At 40.6% G+C, this 19,501-nt stretch overlaps 1 protein-coding gene and 1 long non-coding RNA gene across 2 annotated transcripts in view; one reads left to right on the forward strand and one right to left on the reverse strand.

Moving 5' to 3' along the window:
- The window catches only part of LOC132784526 (uncharacterized), a 103,585-nt gene that overhangs the window by 35,775 nt on the left and 48,309 nt on the right, over positions 1 to 19,501 (reverse strand). The window lies entirely within an intron of this gene.
- Positions 1 to 19,501, forward strand: part of LOC132784522 (octopamine receptor beta-2R) — a 47,579-nt gene that overhangs the window by 19,772 nt on the left and 8,306 nt on the right. The window contains exon 2 of the mRNA XM_060790189.1: positions 14,854 to 18,108. Within this exon, the coding sequence (XP_060646172.1) occupies positions 17,501 to 18,108 (608 nt within the window). The 5' untranslated portion in view covers positions 14,854 to 17,500. The remainder of the gene's footprint in view (positions 1 to 14,853; positions 18,109 to 19,501) is intronic.

Here is a 19,501-nt window from a genome sequence, read left to right on the forward strand (position 1 = left end):
GCTTATGCAAGGATACATACTTGTATATGAGTATATATTAAAGTATGTTGTGTGTGTGTAAGTGTGTGTGTGCACAAGAGAGGGGAGAGCAGAGAGCGACTGCGCCAAATGTTGATGTGGAATGATTTGAAAAATACTTTGAGTTTGCTGCAGCTGCTGCTGCATAATCTGAAATTGAAAATTGCACAGTGGTTGCCATCGCACAAAATCATTAAGCAATCGATATTCGATGAGGCAGCTGATGGCATTAAAAGTATTAATTAATATTTGCAATAAAAACAACACCAAAAAATAAGCATCTCATCAATTTATATGCAGCTGTAAAATTAAATTATTCATCGTATTTGAAGCCATAGTTTCCGGATCCCACGAGTGGGCAGCAGCAAAAGCAGGAGTGGCAACAAAAACTGAAATCCGCTTGAAAACTTTAATGTTATGCAAACAAGGCTTGACCAAAGCTCTGCTGCTGCTGTGTTCGGCTATTGTCAAGGGAGCTGCCCCAGGCCGTTGCATATTTGATTTTTGGTTTAAACAATATAAGCGTATTTTTCTACCTTTTGGGATTTAGTAGGCAGCAAATGGAATTAGTTGTCCGAGCCGGGCGGTCTCGAATCGGGTTTAGTTAAGGTTCCGATTCACATTCCCAATCGCATTGAAATTCAGGCGCCAAGAGTGAAAGTGTGAGTGTGAATTTGTAGTCAGGCGAACAAATGCAAATGCCAACTTTGATTGACATAAGGTACCATAAGCATATTGATACATCAGGCAGTCAGTCAGCCAGTCTGATTGTCAGTCTGACTATCTGACTGTCTGTCAGTCAGTCAGTGAGTTTGTCAGTTCCGCTCGAATTGGCCGTCGCCCCTTTTTGGGAACATCTAACTTACTTTTACAGCAAAAATTGGCACTGACAAGTGAAATAGGCTCATGTAGAGCATGAAATATGGTAATAGCGACACACACACACACCCACACACAGTACACAGCACAACACATAGCAACATCGCGCCACTTCGCTCCAAGGCGCCTCTCTTTGTGTGTGTGCTTGAAGCGAAGCGTGAAATTTCATACGCATACAGCAGCAGGAAGCTGAAGGTGCGTGAATGTGCGTGAATGTGCGTGACTGTGTGTGTGGGTATGTGTGCGGACTGGCAGCACATAAACACTGACATTTAGCACACACACACAGTCACAGTTAAACACGTCTGTTTGTATATGTGTGGCGCAAGTGTGTCTCACTTGCACAAAAGTAGGCAATGCTTTTTGCAAAACTCAACTGCGGCTGCCAAGAAACTTTGCTCAAGTGATTCGCTGGCTGTCCGCCCACTGTTCCTCACACAGTGCCATATCCCTTTTTTGCTTGTGACCATTTTATTGTTGTATGCCTTGTGATGATGCTGATGTGCTTAGAGCATCGCGCCAAATACCTCAGAGCCAACTTACTCGAGTTTTGCTGCCATTTTATTTATTTATGTCTATTTTGCTCACTCTTCATCTCTCTCTTTGACTGTAAGTGCTCTTTCTCTGGGTTTTGAACGTGAATGCCAACTGTGGACTTAAGTAACGTATTATATAACTGAAATTGCATTTAATCGCCGCCCACTTCTACACTCTAGATGGTAAATTCGCATGTGCATTGTTCCATAATTAATGCACATATTTAATTATCAATTAAATGCCATTAATTTCAGGCAAGCAAACCTGACAGCCCGACAAAATAACAGGCAGCATGCTAGACAAATACCGTTTATCGCATTGGCCAACTAGAATAAGTCATACACACGCACACACACACAGACATCAGCTGACTAAACATTTAAATGTGCTCTTGTGTGTGTTGTGTTTTGCAGCATGTTCAAGTGTTGCCCTGTGGTTGGGGGCGTGGCAAAGTTTGCCCGCTGCAGGTGCTGCTACTGCTGCTGCCCGTAACCTAAACCCAAACCCAAGCAGACATGCCGCAACACTGGCACATCTCGTACCTGACATTTATGAGGTTTATCGATTATGAGTACTACGAGTAAGCTGCTGAATGTGCACTAAGTGTGCAATTAACGTGCCAGTTTGCCACAAACTTGAGCTTAAATTTCAATAGTTCCTCTGTGAGTGGTCAAAGCCAGATCTAGCAATTTAAATCTTTAATTGAAATCAGTTGCATTGAAATATCACACATCTTTCTATTTCCTTTGAGGATTTAAAACGGTTCTGTAGATGTCTAGAAATCCCTTTAGTGGCCTAGAGCACTGGCAGATAATTTAACCATACCAACGTTGTGCTCGGCGAAGATAAACTGTGCCAACAACAGACCGACAGACAGACGAATAGACAGACAGACGGCACAAAAAAAAAATGCCGGAATTCTTTGCTTATTCTTGTCAAAGTCGACGACTATGCGACAGCCGTGTGTCATCGTTGTTTGCCGCAACTGGAGCATCTTGCTTCAATGCACTGTGGTGTAAATGACACTTTAGAGCAAGAAAATATAAAAAACTGCAGCATCCTATTTTTAAAATTTTACAGAATATAGCTATTTAAAAGTGAAGAAAATGAAATTTTGAAGTTTTTAAATTATAAAGACTGCAAAATTTAAAATAATATAAAAAAATCAATCATTGTAGACTCTTATTGCAAAGAGAATGGAATTTGACAATTTTTAACTATTTTGAAGATTAAAGATTGAAAAAAAATTAAAAACGAAAATGTAAAAAAAATCAATTCAGACAATAATAAGCACACATTTCAAAGGCTCTGGGAGTATTGAAAATAGCCAATTTTTTCTCTATTTTAGATTTGCGAAGAACTTTTAAATTAAAATTATGTTAATTGGCTTAATAATTGTATTAAATTCTACCCCTGAACTATTGTGCTAGCATTTGTGATACTAATTATTAAAGCTTGCTCATTTACCAACTTCAATAGTTTAAATAATTAAGAAAATTCTCAAAAAAAAAATGAAAATATACTCCATAGTGCCATGGTTAAATTAAAGTCACAGCCACAACCACAAGTACGTCGTCGAGTCGAGTCACAGCATAAACATTTACGATATGGTTGCCATTCATTATGACTCGCTCTTAAAGCAAGAGCAAAATCATGTTTTCAAGCACGAAAGACACAGCTTAATAATCTCATGAACTGAGTGTCCCAGGCAATTGTCGTTGTCCTTCTAAATAAGTGTCACATTCAGCTCGCGGTTGACTGTCTGAGATAATAGGCTAAACACAGAGCGTGGCAAACGTGGGATAAGCGAACTAGGGCTCAGGGTTCAGGGTTCTGCACGCTCCATTTGAAGGAGGATTACTCACGAATCCAATCGAATGCGAAGTATCAGAGATTATGTGCATCAGGTTTGTTTCCAGTTTCGGGTGCTTTTACTCAATTCGGCTTTATGCCAATTTTGCATCCCTTGCAGGGTCAGCAAAAAAAAAACCTAGCAAAGAGCATTCAGTCCCTCTCCTGGCGGCTCTTGATTTGATGCTGCAGCATCAGCTTTGGCACATACGTTGTCCATTTGGCAAACGTGCCTTCGAGCTGATCAAGTTATATGCATTGCTGCCATAAAAAAACGAGAGAGAAAACGGCAAGAGTGCCAACTCAAAGTGGGCACCACAAACAAGCAGCAACAGCAGAACCAGCAGCAGCAGCAACAAGAGCAATAGCCATCAGCAGTTGCGATGGCGGCCAAATTGAATAAACACATAACGAGCCCGTTGCAGAGAACAAGGAACGAAGCGGTAATAAAACTTTTAGCCATCCGAAAAGCGAAACGAAGCAACAAACCCAGAAAACCAGTCAAGCAACTGATCAAAGTTCGTTATTCGCATGCCATGTGGGGGGCAATAAAATGCTTTGGGTCACAATAAGGAGCAAGGTGTATGGCGCTCATAAGTATGCTACAGTTTTTGCTATTCGTATTGTATCTGTTTCTGCTTGGTGCTTGGTGTTTTGGTGCTTTGTGCTGCGTTTTTCTTATTTTTTGCTCTCTGTGCGTATTGCCTTTTTGAAATTGTTTCACCAAATGAATTTAAATGTGCTGACGGCAGCAGGCAAGCGGCAACCCACAGAGAAAGCGAAAAAAGGCGCTTTGGTGGGCAGCGAGAAGCGTTTATACGCTTTCCAATATGGCTGCTGCTTTTATTGTTAAGCGGCAATCGCACACACACACACACACACACCCTAGCACACATATGTGATGGGGCTGCTTCCATGCTGATTGCTCCCCTAAGTCACATACATTTTATTTTTTTTGTATTTCTCTAAATTGCATTTCGTGCGGCTTCGCCCCAGCAAGCTGAGCTGAGCTAAGCAGTGACTGGGTAGAAGAGTGATGTATAGGAGGGAAAACCGTTTCTCCTTACGTGTGTGTGTTTTTTTTTGTTAGCTTTTCTGTTCTTTCCTTTTGATTTGCTGCTGTTGGTTTTATGACCTATTCTGATTATGTGACGGCATTTTATGGTTTTTCAATGGGCTTATTATCAAGCATTTGGCTCGGTTTACTGTCGCCGACTGTCGCTGTGTTATTGCCAATTGATTAAGCTCACGAAATAATGAATTCTGCTCTAATTGGAGCGAACTGACGTTGCTCTTTTTATTTTGGTATTCTTTGGTTTTCAGCTGCTGCTCTTTTGTCATTCACCAATCATCAATCAGTGCTATTTGGTAACCATGGCTACCAAATTGTCATGCTAAAAGGACTCTATAAAGCACACATTGATAGATATATACTCGTGCATACATATATATGGATTTAGTGCTGCAGTTGTTGTGCTGTCTGACTTCCGTTTTGGCAAACATCCAAAACGCCTGTAACCACATAAGCCGCCACTTTCACCAGCATCACCAACAGCACCAGCAGCAACAGCAGCAAGCAGTAAATGAAATGAGCGAGTCATCAGACCAAAAGGTTGAGCTATAGTCCAAGGGGAATGAGAGGCTAGAGGGAGGAGAGTGTGTAGTCGGGCTCTTTGCTAGTTGGTTGCATTTGCATTTCCATTTTCATTTGCTTTAATTTGTTGAATATGTTTTGTAGCGCAATGTTGTTTAACTTTTCATTTCATTACTGCGTCCCAAAAAGCTGACATGGGTTTTGCGCAGATGTACGCCTCTGGCCTCAAAATGCGACAAACAGAAGAGTAAAGACAGTGAGGAAAGAGAGGGAGAGAGAGAGAGACACAGAGAGAGTGAGGAAGACAGGAACATCATACACTTGAAATCACTTTTGGCCATGTTTTGTACATGATTCCTGATTGTTGTTTTTGCCAGTTCTCTTCTGTGTGCGCTCAGGGACATGTTACTCATCGACTATGAGACTAAAGCTCTGCTGAGTCTGAGTTTGAGTGAGCTCGTTGTTTGCTGTGTGAGAGTGGAAATAGTTACGGATAGATAAAGTCATCCCCATCAAGCTATATACGGATACAATGCGATGCAATTGAATGGAAACTGCAGATAATTAATACCAAACAGCATTGCAAAACCATTTGGTTGAAACTGAAAAACCAATTGAAAATAATATCTTATGCACTTCGAGTATATAAAATGTATAACTACATTTTGTGCCAACTCTGTCGAGTTGCTTTTATCTTCCGTTTAGCAGCATTCCAGCATTGTTTCCCCCTTTTTTAATAGGACACTCATTATTTCGCATTGAGTCCTCTGTCGTTTACCGAATTCCTATTTTCACTATTTATGTGACTTTGCTCGTTTCAGACACACACACATATATATACACAGAGACAGTGTGCAACTGGTATCCTTGTTGCTTTGCCTTGATTCTGGCCAAGCATTTTCTCGCTTCACTTCGCATTGCATTTTGTTGAAATACTTTTAAAATGATTTGTCTGCCAACATCGTTTACGACTTTGTTGTCTCTCGATGTGTGTGTGTGTGTGTCTGGCTGTCTATGTGTTGGACTGTTAATGCCAGTCTGTTGTTTTACTGTAATTGGAATGTCCCTTTGTGTCATCGTCATTCATGTCCTTCAGTTGGCCCCCACTCTTTCTTTCTCTGTTGCATTTGCAACGTGCATGCTTGTGTTGAACGTGTTTGACCCAAAAACTTCTTAAACTAATTTTGCGGCATGTCTGTTAAATAATTGTTTAAGCCTTTAATTTAATGGCCATTCATAGAACTAAGTACATGCTGCAACTAGCCATGCAACGTCCTACACAGCTCAACTTTTAAATTGAATTTCAGTCAAGTCTCATTAGCCCACATCGAAATTATGCATGCATATGGAAGGCGGCTGCCTGTGATTCTGGATGCATGCTCTATTTTAATCGGCTTTAGTTAAAATATACACAACCACTCTTGAGGTTGTGTGTGGTGCGTGCAGCGTTGTGCGTTGGCAAAACAACCGTAATGTGATGGTATTTTATGAACTCAACTAAAGCCTAGCAGAAAAGCTTTTCCCAATTTTCACTTAACTGCTGCTGCAACAGCTGTAGCCCAAAGTGTTTTTCTATCCAATCCGCTTTTGACGAAACTATGACTACCGAAAATCTCATGAAATTCGTAAGCAACTTTAACCAATACACAAGTAGCGATCAAATGTATATAGGGGAAGCGGACTCGGTGGGGATTTCACAGTTTCGACAGTTTTAAGCTGCTTAAAATTCAAAGTTTTCTGTGATTACAATCACTCAAGTGCACAGAGGACAGGCTCGGTCCATTAACAATGGATTTTCCCAACTAAGCACAACTACATGGCATGTTGTACCACTTTACCATCCACCACATTCACCACCTCAAATCTGCTCTTTGACTCGCATGCTCAACCATTATTAGTATTGATGGACAAATTTACTGGCAACCAACCGATTACAATGGGGTTTCTCTTCGTCTAAGTATGCAAATTTTCACTTTGTGGTCCTGAATTACATCCAAACATCATTTAGGATAACTTCTGCTTTTGAATGAATATTTACATTTAAAATCATGAATATAATATTTTTAGTGCACTTCGTTGACTTTATCAAAATTGCGCAAAATACGAGTGCATTAAAAATGAATTTCTAATTTGGCAAGTAATTAAAAAAGTGTCAAATATTTGTTATCTGTGATCGATTGCCAGCATATCGATGCCTGACAGCTGTGTGTGCATGTGAATGCGAATGCGATTGGTGAATTTGTAATTCGAGTGTACATCAAATACTCGTGAATAAAATGGATACCTGCTGCCAGCTCATAAAATAGGGAGAAAGCGAGGACCAGGCACCAGCCATTGTATTTATGTCCCTTTGGTTGAATATAAAACCCGAAACTCGTTTCAAAAGCTGCATCAGCTTTCCCAATTCATTTGTGTTTGTCCAGAGGGCTGCGGGTTGTGGATGCTGCGAGAGCTTAGCTATTTGCATGCCACTTTTTATGCGAAAAAATTGGACAACGAAATAAAAAAACATACATACGCACAACACCCATATACATATGCATGTATGTATGTACAAGCATATATACAAATATTTATATATACAAGGCAGGGGAGAGAGTGTGCTAAAATACGACCCAATGAGCGCAATGAAAATGCCAGCGCACACAAATTTTAATAATCAAACACTGAGCGAGGCGGCAGCCACGCGTGGAATGTGAAAAGCCGGCGTGGAAATTTGTGTGTGGCCTTCGTTGTGCGTTGTGTCGCTGTTTGTAGCCGCTCTGCTCTGCCTTTGCTTTTCGCTTCTGCTGCCGCTTCGCAGCTTTAGCGAAATACGCGCCATAAATTATAAAGTCTAAAACAAAAAAAAAAAAACTGGCGAAATTCATTGCTTCTAATATACATAGTAAGATCTTACATACATATCTGAGATGACGAATTTATTTTATATCTGTTTTTATTTTATTGCGCTACGCAAGCCGATTATGAGTGTCTCGAGATTTTCTCGACTTGAGTTTAGTTGTAGGCTCTCTCTCTCTCTCTGTTTATAACGATAACTGTTCTTGTTATTATTATTATGATTGTTGTTGTTGTGTTGTTGCCTTTGGCGCTACTCGTACTTAAAGCCGCATTGGCATCGCCTCAAATGCCTTGCATACTTTTGGGCTGGCCCCGACATTCAACGGTGCCGCAGAGAGACGCCTACAGGCCTGAGGCTTCTGCTGCAAAAATTCCAAACGTTGATGAACTTTTTGTGGAGCATTATTCGGTAACCTTCTTTTGGGTATTGCTCATAATTTGATGGCATCACATCGACATTCGCATCCTGATGTCAAGGCACAAGAATTTCAAGCAGCTCAACGATGTTTCATATTTGCGTTTTAATTTCACTTACAAGCCCCAAAAGTCGGCCCAACGACAGTCGACAGCCAACAGTCGACAGTTGAGAACCAACGTTCCCATCGTTCCGCTCTTTCTCTCTCTCTCGATTCTCCTCATTCAACCTGCTGTTGCCTGTGCACAAATTGACAGTGCAAAGAATGTGAAGAGTACGGGAGGAGAAAGGGGAAAGTAGAAAGGCACTATGGCTGCCTACCGGCTGTCAAGTTGCACTTGTCACATGCATTTTCACTTTTCGACTCTTTGCGAATGCCTTTCTCAAGTGCCCGAACTTTGCCATTTGCACGGCTTGTGCCTTGCTTTGCGCTATCAAAAATTCCAACACTGACGACCAAAAATCGAATTGAAATTGTTTCAATTTTCGTAGTAGTATAGTATAGTGCACACAATTCAAACACAGGCCATGCGAAATTTATAAAGCTCAGACATTTTGCGAGTGCCAGGTGAGTTTTACCAGGCGTTGCTGCTAGTCAGTGCTTGCCGGAAACGGATGTTCAGCACACACAGACACACTCACACAAACGCACACAAACGAACAGACTGAGAGAAGAGCAGGAAGAATGGCGACATGAATATGCATGAGCCGTAGCAGCAAATCCCTTCAAGAAATGCCAGCACATTCATGAATGCAGCTACGTGTGCAGCGCCAAACCAACCAGGAAACTCCCTTTCTCACACTCTCTATCTCTCTCTGCACTCCAGGTGCCATTAAGCAGAGCAACAGCAGGTGCAACTGGAACTGCAGCTGCATACGTAAAATATAAAATGCATTTCCGGGGTTTATTAATTTGTTTGTGCATAAATGTTTTTTGCGTTCGCAAAAGACAGCATCATCATCAATTTTGCTGATATCTGCCAGCAAACAGAAGCTCCACCGGGGTTGTACCATCATTCTCTTGGGCATCCTTACTGGGAACACCTGACGCTGCTAATGGTTCTTCGGCTTCTCCGCTTTTGCCGTTGAGACTCAGGCCCCAGATTAATGGCTGTTGAAGTGAGTTTATGACTGGCAACGATTGGCCAGCACTTTGTCGGACAATTGCCATTTACTTGAACGCCTTGTAATCTTCAATGCCTTCAGCTTCAGCTGACGAGAACAAAGAGCCTTTGGGCTATCTTCGGACAGAGTTGAGTAACTGATACTCATCACAAATATAAATGCCAGCTATCAGTTGATATTCTTAACAAATAGTTGAACAGTTTTAAGACTCTATTTGAAGTTGCCTGTCAGATAGAATCTATTGTTTTTGTGTCGCAAAATGCATTTAATAGCAGTCAGAATTTGTCATTGAGAGTGCTGACTCAGAGTGACATTACATACTTATAATTCAATTGGTGAAATAGCGAGATTAAGATTCACTTGAATGACTATTGGCAGGAAATCGCATAGACAGGCGCAGAAAATCAATTTCATGGTTTCTTTGAAACGAAACAAATGCATTAAAGGCGAGGACGAAAGCAAAGGCAAAGGCAGTCGCAACACAAAGCCACTTAGCTGAGCTGTCAATGGGAGACAAGCGCTCATTAAGCTTTGACCCATGGCATAGAAATGATAAGCGAGAAAGAGCCAAGTGCTGAAGCAAACACATTGATTCATCTGAAGCAGCAGGACTCCTACTCCTTTAATGCTATTTCCCAACCCTCTGGCTAAGTCAACCGTGTGTTCGTCAATCAGCATCGTGCGCTCGCTAAACTTCTGGCAGTTTGCTGTCAGAAACAGCAAATGTTGAAATGACAAACGGATGCGGGCCAAGTGGCAGAGCTCCTTCCTGGAAACAGATGTCGGCCTGCCTGCCAGCCAGCCAGCCAGCCAGACAGACAACTCATGAGAGCGAAGGCCAAATAAGACTAGAACTGACTAGGATTTTCCATCATAGCTGTCTCCTCTGTTTGCGTTTTCATTTTACTTCAGTGATTGCCAGACACAGAGCTCCCCAAGCCAAAGAGTGAAACATTCTCCCTGAGGTCTTCTACCCCGCTAAAGCTCTAATCAATTAGCAGCTTCAGCTTCAGCTTCAGTGTGTGTGCACAACGCATGGGACGGGCAACTCTTTTGTCTGACTTCGTTCGCTGAAGAGCTGAAGAGCGAACAAAGCCAACAAATGGCGACATTGTTGGACTTGCCAGTAACAGCGAAAGCGATGGCAACAACAGCAGGACCAACAAAGCAAGGGGGAAAACACAAATACAATATTGTCGCTAAGCTTGTGCTCTTCGGGTTTCTCTAAATAATTTAATGCCAGTAAGATAATAATGCTTATTAAGCAATTTTCATTAATCGTTGCGCTACTTGACGTTCATTACAATCTCAAGCAGTCGCACAGCAACGCAGCCAAGGCTAGACAACGCCAACGCCAATGACAATGACAATGACAATAGCGATGGCGATGCGATGGCGTTGGCAGCAGCCACATTAGGGGAAGCCAAGAAATATCCCCAGGCATAGGCTGAGCTTCTACATTCTTATGAGACACTCGACAGTTTATTCATATAATACCTAAATCAGACTTCATAAATCTCAACCAAAAACCTGCGAGGCATTTCAAGATTCTTAAGATATTAATATTTTATTCTCGCCACACAAAAGATCAATAAAAGCACGACTAGTCGGTACTTTTTTGTGCTATTAATTTCATAATTAAATTTTTAGCTATAAATTAAAACTTTTTAATTGTTAAAGCAACACTATAACACAAAAAATGGACTTGCGAAGCAAAAGTTTGTGTAACAGGGCGTATACTTAATTTCAGTATAATAACATTAAGTATACGCCCTGTTACACAACTTTTTAATGTTTTTTTTTCCTGTTTGAGCGTTAATAATGTAATTTCAAAGAATTCCACAATCATGTTATGGTATAATGACATCAAGTATACGCCCAATAACACAACTTTTTGTATGCAAGTCAATTTTTTGTCGATTGAGCCCTAATAATGTTATTTCAAAGAATTCCACAATCATGTTTTGGGTAATAAAATAAATAAATTGTTTATACAATTGCAAAAGTCATCGTCGAAACAATTTTGCTAAGTCATTTCATTCATTACATTTTAATGTTGTAATGCATAATATACAAAAATTTATTTTTATCAAAATAAAACTCACTTGAGCTTAAATTTAGATTTGTAAGTTATCATACCCGTCTTTTGCTAAAGTTTAAGTGGCCTGGCTGTGAAATATCAAAGCAATCGATCTATACACCCTTCACTACACACAGTCTCACGCACACACACTCATAGAGTCCACTCTCCCTCTCCTTATTGTTTTCTATGCTTATTTTGTGACGCTTCTCACTCTGCAGCTTAAGTGTGTGCCAATCTATCTCTCGCTCTGTCTCTTTCACTCGTTTTTTTTGTATGTGAGTGTGTTTATATTGGTTTGGGTGTTGACTTTGACATTTGTTTTGTGTGGCTTATCCTTCGCACTGCACCCCACACATACATACGTACACACACACAGATACACAATGGCATCAATCGCCCGCCGCGTAATTTTTATCATCTATTTAGCCAAGTTTTGGTTTTCATTGTGTGGATTTTGTATACATCGCAACAATAGCTTTTAAATAGACGTCCCCTTCCGAATCCCTCCTCCCTCTCTCTTTCACTCTCTCTCTCTGTCTTCACTCGATGTGTTGCGTCCCTCAATTGCTCTTCCTTGTGCTGTGCGACTCCGATTTCATGTCTGCCTACTTTACGGCCAATAAAATCTCAACGCCTTAGGCGTTCGCTCCACTTTCTGTTCCATGGCCTCATCCTTCCCTTTTCTGCCCTCTGCCCATAGAGCAGCTGTCCCATGCCCTAATCGTTTACAGTTGGCAGCATGGCATGTTTATCTATGTAGTGGAAATTGAAAAGCTTACTGCCTTTTGTGTGAGTGGCTGTGTGTATGTGTGTGTGCTGGCTCTCAGTCGGGAAAACGAAAATTAAATACATCTCTATCTATACATATAGTAGAAGTACATACATATATATATTATGTGTGTGTGTGTATAGGCAATGTACAATAAGAGACATGGAACATTTTGTAAGCGCCTTTAGTCAGTGTGATTTATTTTCACGCTGCGTGCGCAAATTGGACTGGGAATCCATTTAAAGTTCAAGTGTGTCACTGCATTCACAATGCTGTTGACGATGATGATAATGATGATGATGATGATTTTGTATTCCCAGCCCAACACTGCATTCACAATGGCCATGATGATGTTCCATACTCAACCCATCATTTGGCACATATGAAAATAAATTGACATTAATCGCACCACACAATATATGTAGGTATTAAAAAAAGAAAAACTCAGCGTCCAATTTTCTCTGACACATCAGTATTTGCTCAGCTTTGCGTTTTTAATTTTCCTTTGCGATACCCTGTAAAAAAATTAGGTGAAATGGTTACTTAGCACAAATGTTTATTTTAGTAAAATAATTTCTAATTTTCGATCAAATTGTTAGTATTGAATGTGTTTAATAAAAACAGAAATAATCGATACTGGGTATCTTGCAGTTTAGTTTTCTACAAAACACTATTTTTTACATATTCATTATTTCATTTTTTGCTTTCCTCATAGCTTTTGACTGGTTATTATGCCAGTCAAGCACCTTGTCAACACAAATGAATTTGCAAAACTTTATAATTAAATATGATTTTATTTTATTTTCTTCTGTTTTTCTGCCACATGAATCAATATGGAATCTGCAAATAAATGTATGTTTGGCATGAATTGGCAGCTGCTTTTTTGGGGCCCGGCTAAGTGGCCAATGACGCAAGCAATTGTTTATCGAACAGAGATATGCGCAACGTGCTCGACTCTGATTAAGTCCAATATCCATTTCAGCATTAAAATGAATGAATGCAGCAAGCTGACTCAATTGAAATTTGTGCTTTAAGTAACAACAATTTGCTTTCTCATCTAATTGGGAATCAAATGAAAATATTTGGCTAATTCATTAAACTTTTTGTGATGGAATTTCCAGAGAAAAACGAAGTAAACAAAGCTAATTTCAAGTGAACATTTTACATTGAAATACAAAGCCAATTTGGCTGAACAACAGAGAGCTCAGCTCAGCTCAGGTGTAGCATAAAAGGCACTCGTCCTGGGGACTAGAGAGAGATGCTGATTATTTGTGTAAGTGAGTGTATGTGTGTGTGTGTGTGTGTGTGTGTGTGTTTGTGCTTGCGACTTGCAGCAAAATGAGGCATCGAGTTCCACTGCGAGATGTGGGTAAATTTAAAAGTTTTGTTTATTAAATAAAAATAAATGCAAGTTAATTAATTAAAAGTTTAAACAAGATAGAGCATGCACAAAGCTGATTGCCTAAGGATGCCAGCGATGGGAATGGGGGCGCAGTGGGCGTGGCTGTGCAGGGACCCCATGTGGTTAAGAGCGTTGGAAAGTATGTTAAGCTTAATTAGCAGCGTCTGCTGCTCTTGCTGCAGCATTGTGTGCTCTCGTGTCTCAGCCAAGCGCAGCTGTTGTTGGCCCACAGCTTCGAGCCCGGCTACATAAGTTTTGTGGCCATTGTTGTTGTGTTTTTTTTTCTGTTAGTATGTTTGGCATGTGCGCGCCATAATTTGGCAACAGTTTCGAGCAAAACACGACCAGCTAAAACAACAACAACAACAACGACAACAACAAATGTCAGGCAGAGCAACAAACTAAATTGCGAGGACGCACAATGCCAAGTGCAAAGGCGTTTGCACAACGTCAACAGCCAAAACAGCTGAAAACGAAAAAAAAGACAACTTTGTACGAGTACAACTGTGTGTGAAATTAAAATCAAGAAAGAACCAAACAAAAAATAATAATAATAATTTTCTTGACATTAACATTGGAAGATGTTTTCTGTTCTCTCATGTGTATTTTTAAGGCGTTGACTGAGCGATGCAAACAAAAGAACACACACGCAACTGCACAAATTGAGCATTCAAATGCCAAAGCAATTGGCAGCTAAATGAAGCGCACATTTTGGGCATGTTCCATGTTCGATGCTTCCGCTTCTGTCTGTCGCCAGTTGTCAGAATTGTTTTTTGGCCTTCATTCCCATGGATTTCCGTTAATAAACTGCATTACATCAATTGCATATGAGAGGCGTCTGTCTCGAAGGCGTTAAGTAATATACATGCTGAGAAAATGGATCTTTTTCTTAATCTATTTTGCGTTTAAATTAATGGAAATTAGTTTTGCCACAAAAATTAATCATACACCCACTTCTATGAGTAAAAGAAGAAAGCAAAAAAAAAAATATAGGCGTCGGTCGCTGGGTACAAAATTATAAATTTGAAAATTAATAAAAATATATTAGCAGCAGAGCAGCGACGCTTTGGGTGACGGCAACACCTCTGCCTCTGCCTCTGCCGACTGCGCTGCGGCAGCGTGCTTTGATGAGCGGCGACAAACATGTATTGAGCATGAAAGATATTTATACATATATTTTTAAACAAATATATTATCGCATTTATTTAATTTTCTCATGGCCTGTTTTTCGACAATTTATGCGCATTCAATTTTATTATTTTTATGTATACTCTTGCTAGGTATAGTCAATTTTTATATTTTTATATTTATTCGCTTTTCTATTTCCATTTCCTTGCAGTTGCTCAATTTGGACTAGCGCCAGGGCGTGGCAAATGGCAACCTAAAATTGAAGCAGCAATTACAACCACGTGTCCGTATGGTTTGCCTCATTTACAGCCTGCAAAAAAAAATAAAAAATAAAAAACGAAAAAAAAAAAACTTTCCTGACACTCGGCATAATTAACACGGATGAAATCGAAGCACGCAAAAACCGAAACGCAAAAGTCAGAAACAGAAAAAGATCTTAAAATGTGTCATCTGAGTAAATCCAAAAATGAAATACCCCTACGCAACTGGGTGTCGTCTAATTTAAAGCTCGTGGCCGCCAAAATGCGAGTGGCCAATTTGTTGTATACAACAACAACAACAACAACTACAATAATGACAACAACGACAATGTGAACTGTGACTAAAAACAACAACATCAAAAAGGCGGTCACAACGAACGAACGAACGCTGAAAGCGTGTGCGAACATGAAAATAAAACATCATCAGGAAATTAATTCACAAAAAAAGAAATATAAATATTAATGTTCATATACATAGAAGAGCAGAATATAGAATATATAGCATAAAGACACAGTGACAGCAGCGCAGCAGAGGAAAAAAAATACACACTTACAGACATACAAAATAATAATAATGGCATTAGGACGTTTTTTCCGCAACTTAGTTGCGCGAGCGGTCAAAGCGAAGGGCAAAGAAGAGAGCAGGGGGGAGGATAGCAAAACAGGAGAAATTGGGAGCACATACAAAACTACTATATGTACATACATAAGCTAGAAGATTTTTGAAGCGAGCAATATCGAGAGAGAGCGAGTGACATTCTTTCGCACAGCTGTCGTCACATAAATCATTAGCAACTAAAACAGGGTGCGACCCTTGAACCCGACTAACAAGTTAGAAAGTTACATTCGAGTGTGCTCGACAGTAAGATACGCATTTTTTGATAAAAGCAAAATAGTACATAAAATATACCAAACAATCTAAAATATACCAAATGTGATATTTAGTATATCGCTATTGGCAACTAACCAAATTAATACACCGAGCTAAAATACCAAAATTACTAAAATATACCAAAGATTGCATTTTATATATCGTTCAGATAGACCAGATTGCCAGCCAAAATAACTAACAATCGATAGCAACAACCGTTTTTTGCCATATAAAATTATTTCATAAATAACTTTTACAATTTTTATCCAATAGCAACTCAATTTTCGGAAATCATAAATACAGTAGTTATTATCGTGACTCTAGCTTCAAAATTACACCTCAAATAAATCACCCTGTATTGAGGTAAACACGTGGAGAGAGTCGACAAATTAGTTCGAAGATTGATTATATTCTAAATAGATTGTAAAATTGTGCTTATTTAGTGGGGGTTACGTAGACACCCTATAATTCTAGTTGCTCGCTGCTTCACCAATAACCCACAAAAACCAAAAACCAAAATACGAAAAAAACTACTTAAAGCAGAAGGAACAGCTAAATTTCGACGTCAGCAAATAAACAAATATTGACTAAAATCAATACGAAATGAGAAGCAGCCGCAAGCAATGATACTTATGATATAATGGGAAAAACATATGAAAATCGAACGTATGATTTTCCATGCTTTTGCCCGCCCCTTTTTACCCTACATTGGTTTTTGTTTTATTTTTTTTTGTATTGCAATAATTTAGTTTTTATGGCTCAAACAACAGCAGCAAAAACATCGAAAATATTTTCAGTTAGTGGAATATAAATGTGAAAACCACTTGCACGAACTAATACTAAAAATAAATTAAAGACATGAAATGGTAAAAATAAAACTAAAAGCATACTGAAACGTTGTGGCAGCAGTAGCAACAAGAACACCAGCAGCAGCTAAGCGACGCGGTCTTCGCTGTAGCCGCAAAAAAGAAAAAAAATACAAATACAAAAAATGAACAAAATTAAAACGCAGCCGCTTGGAGAAAGAAAAAACCCAATCAACGGGCAAACAACAACAATAATAACAACAACTGGAACTACAACAATAACAACGCGAAATTTAGAAGAAGAAAAAAACAGAAGCCGCATAGGAAAACGACAACAAGTCCAGCAGCGGCAGCGACGTCGCCTCCATAATAACATTATCATTAACAACAGCAGCAGCAGCAGCAGAAGCAGCAGTCGAAGCAGCAGCTAAGCGAGTGGGCGTCAGTTTTTGGGGACTGGCAAGGACAGCGCGACGTTGACGTCTCTGCCTCTGCCTCCGCCTCCGCCTCCGTTTTGCTTTCTTCGTCTCTCTGGCATCGCACGGTGCGCGGGCAACATTGGCGAATCAATTTCCCGTTGCGGTGGCCGTTTCAGTTTTGGTTTCAACGTCGCTAGCGCCACGCGTGTCGCGAATCCCTAATGGCGCTCCTCCTTCACGTCTCCACCGTCTTCATCGCCGTTGTCGTCGGTAACTGTCGAGAAAATTAACGCAAGATCAAGCGAAACCAAGACCGAGAAACCCTTAAACGTGGCCGTGGCCGTGAGAGTTGCGCAAGTTAAGCAAACAGCCAGAAAACAAATAAACCAAAAAAAAAATATATATAGAAAAAAAGCGCAAAATAGTAAAAGATAAAAGTGAGAGCAAGAAAAGTTAGTGTTCAAGTCCGTGCCACGAGTGAAAGTCTAGCCAAGTGGCAGTCATGCAGTGCTTGGAGCTCAGCCAGTTGCCCGCGTTGCCAACCGCAGCGGCAACGACAACAATGCGGCACAGAACAAGCGCCACAAGGATACGCAAAAGACTTGGCTGCCGTCGCTGTCGACCAGCCGAAGCAGACACACAAACAGAGGAGACACATGGCAGTGGAAGTGGTAGTGGAAAGCGTACAACGACTACAGCAAGCAATCCCAGTCTCAATCTGAGGCTGATCGGCACGGCGGCTGCACTTACTGCAGCTGCTTTGCTGCATACAACGAATGCGCTGTCCGCAACATCGTTCGGTGTTGCCGACCCCGTCGCACTGCCCCTGCAAGGCACTGCCACGCCCACGCCAACGACATTGCCCATGCCAGCGCCCGCCACATACGAACTAAACACATCATCACCGCTAAGCAGCACAGCGGTCAGCGTCGCAGCAAACAGCAGTCTAGCGCAGCAGGATGCTGACTGTAAGTCGGCAGTTGACTTCGAGGATTGGTTCGATGGCGTCTTTTGGGTGCTCAAGGCATTCGTGATGCTGTTCATCATCATTGCGGCCATCTGTGGCAATCTGCTTGTTATTATTTCTGTGATGCGTGTTAGAAAATTAAGGTGCGTATACGTAATGTGTAATATGTGCGCTTAACTCTAACTAGCATTCCAACTCCATTAATTGCCAGGGACAACGCCCTTCCATCTCCCCCCTTCCCCCACACCAAACGCTTACATTCTAATTATCTGTGAAAAGCAATTAGCGTTGCTGTCGCTCTGCGATTCCCTTTCTGTTCTTTTTGTATTCCTTTTTTTTTTTTTGTTATTTTGTTGTAATTGCATAAAATTCTTAAAGTCCTTGGGGCTGTCTTGATTGCCAATTTGCGCGCGCACAGAACTCCACCCACTTCCGGCCCCCACTCACTCACTCACTCTCACACCTGTCGCGCTGCCTTAACACTTTCTAATTATTTCGCTTTCCTATGCTCAATTTTTGTCAACTTTGCATAAAATTCATGCACGTTCGCCTCGGTGTATCCGGGATTCGTGTTCACGTATTTCGTGTCCCAGTTCGCATCCTGTTTTCGCGCTCGCTTTACTTTGAGTCCTTTGTATTTTATGTCTGCTTCTGCCGCTGCTGCTTTGTGCTTATTTATTTAGCTCATAATTGAGCGTCTACTTTTCGTCCTTCGGGCGATATTTGCATTTTTGTTTCAATTTCGCTGGCGGATGACATTTTCTTTGGCGGAATTCATTAATTTGATGACAAATTAACTTTTATGCCTGTATTTAAAATGCGAAAATGCGAAAATGCGAAAGGAATCCAATTTGCATGCCAAGAGATTGTTAATTGCCCTTGCTCTCCGCTGGCATAAGATTCCAACCACGATTATTTTACTGCATTTGAGTGCTATATTTGTTTTGTCCATTCGCGAAATCAAGCAGCAATTAAAATCGTTTTTATTGCTGATTTGATTAGAGCGCTGTCCATCGAACTGCATCATCGTCGATGCATTCGAATTGTTTGTCTTCTTTTTTTTTGGCTATGCTGAGTGATGCAATTGACGACCAGATCATCATCATCATCATCATCACCGCTGGCCCCCAATAGCAAACCAATAAACCTTCGTTTTATTCATTTGTAACTAAAATATAAATATAGCCACTCATCCATATACACCCACACACATGCGAATCGGAAGAGACACTTGTCAACATCTCAGCGAGACGACCTCGTTAGATGCGCTGTCAACTGCCGGCACGGAGCTGGCGTCCTTCGCTTGGCATTTATATAGCGATATGACGATAGACAGGGATAGCAAGAAACTGAGAGAAAGTGAGCGAAAGCAAACGACAGACACGGGGCATTACCATAAAAAAAAAAATAGAAGAAAAGTTTGTAGTGATAAATGATGGGACCGTCAGCTTGGCTCGGTTCGTTAATATTTTTAGTTATGCCTTAATAACTGGCAGGCAAATCAATTTAGCGCATCATAAAACTCCGACGGGTTCA

Source organism: Drosophila nasuta, chromosome 2R (genome assembly GCF_023558535.2).
Source record: "Drosophila nasuta strain 15112-1781.00 chromosome 2R, ASM2355853v1, whole genome shotgun sequence".
NCBI lineage: Eukaryota > Metazoa > Arthropoda > Insecta > Diptera > Drosophilidae > Drosophila > Drosophila nasuta.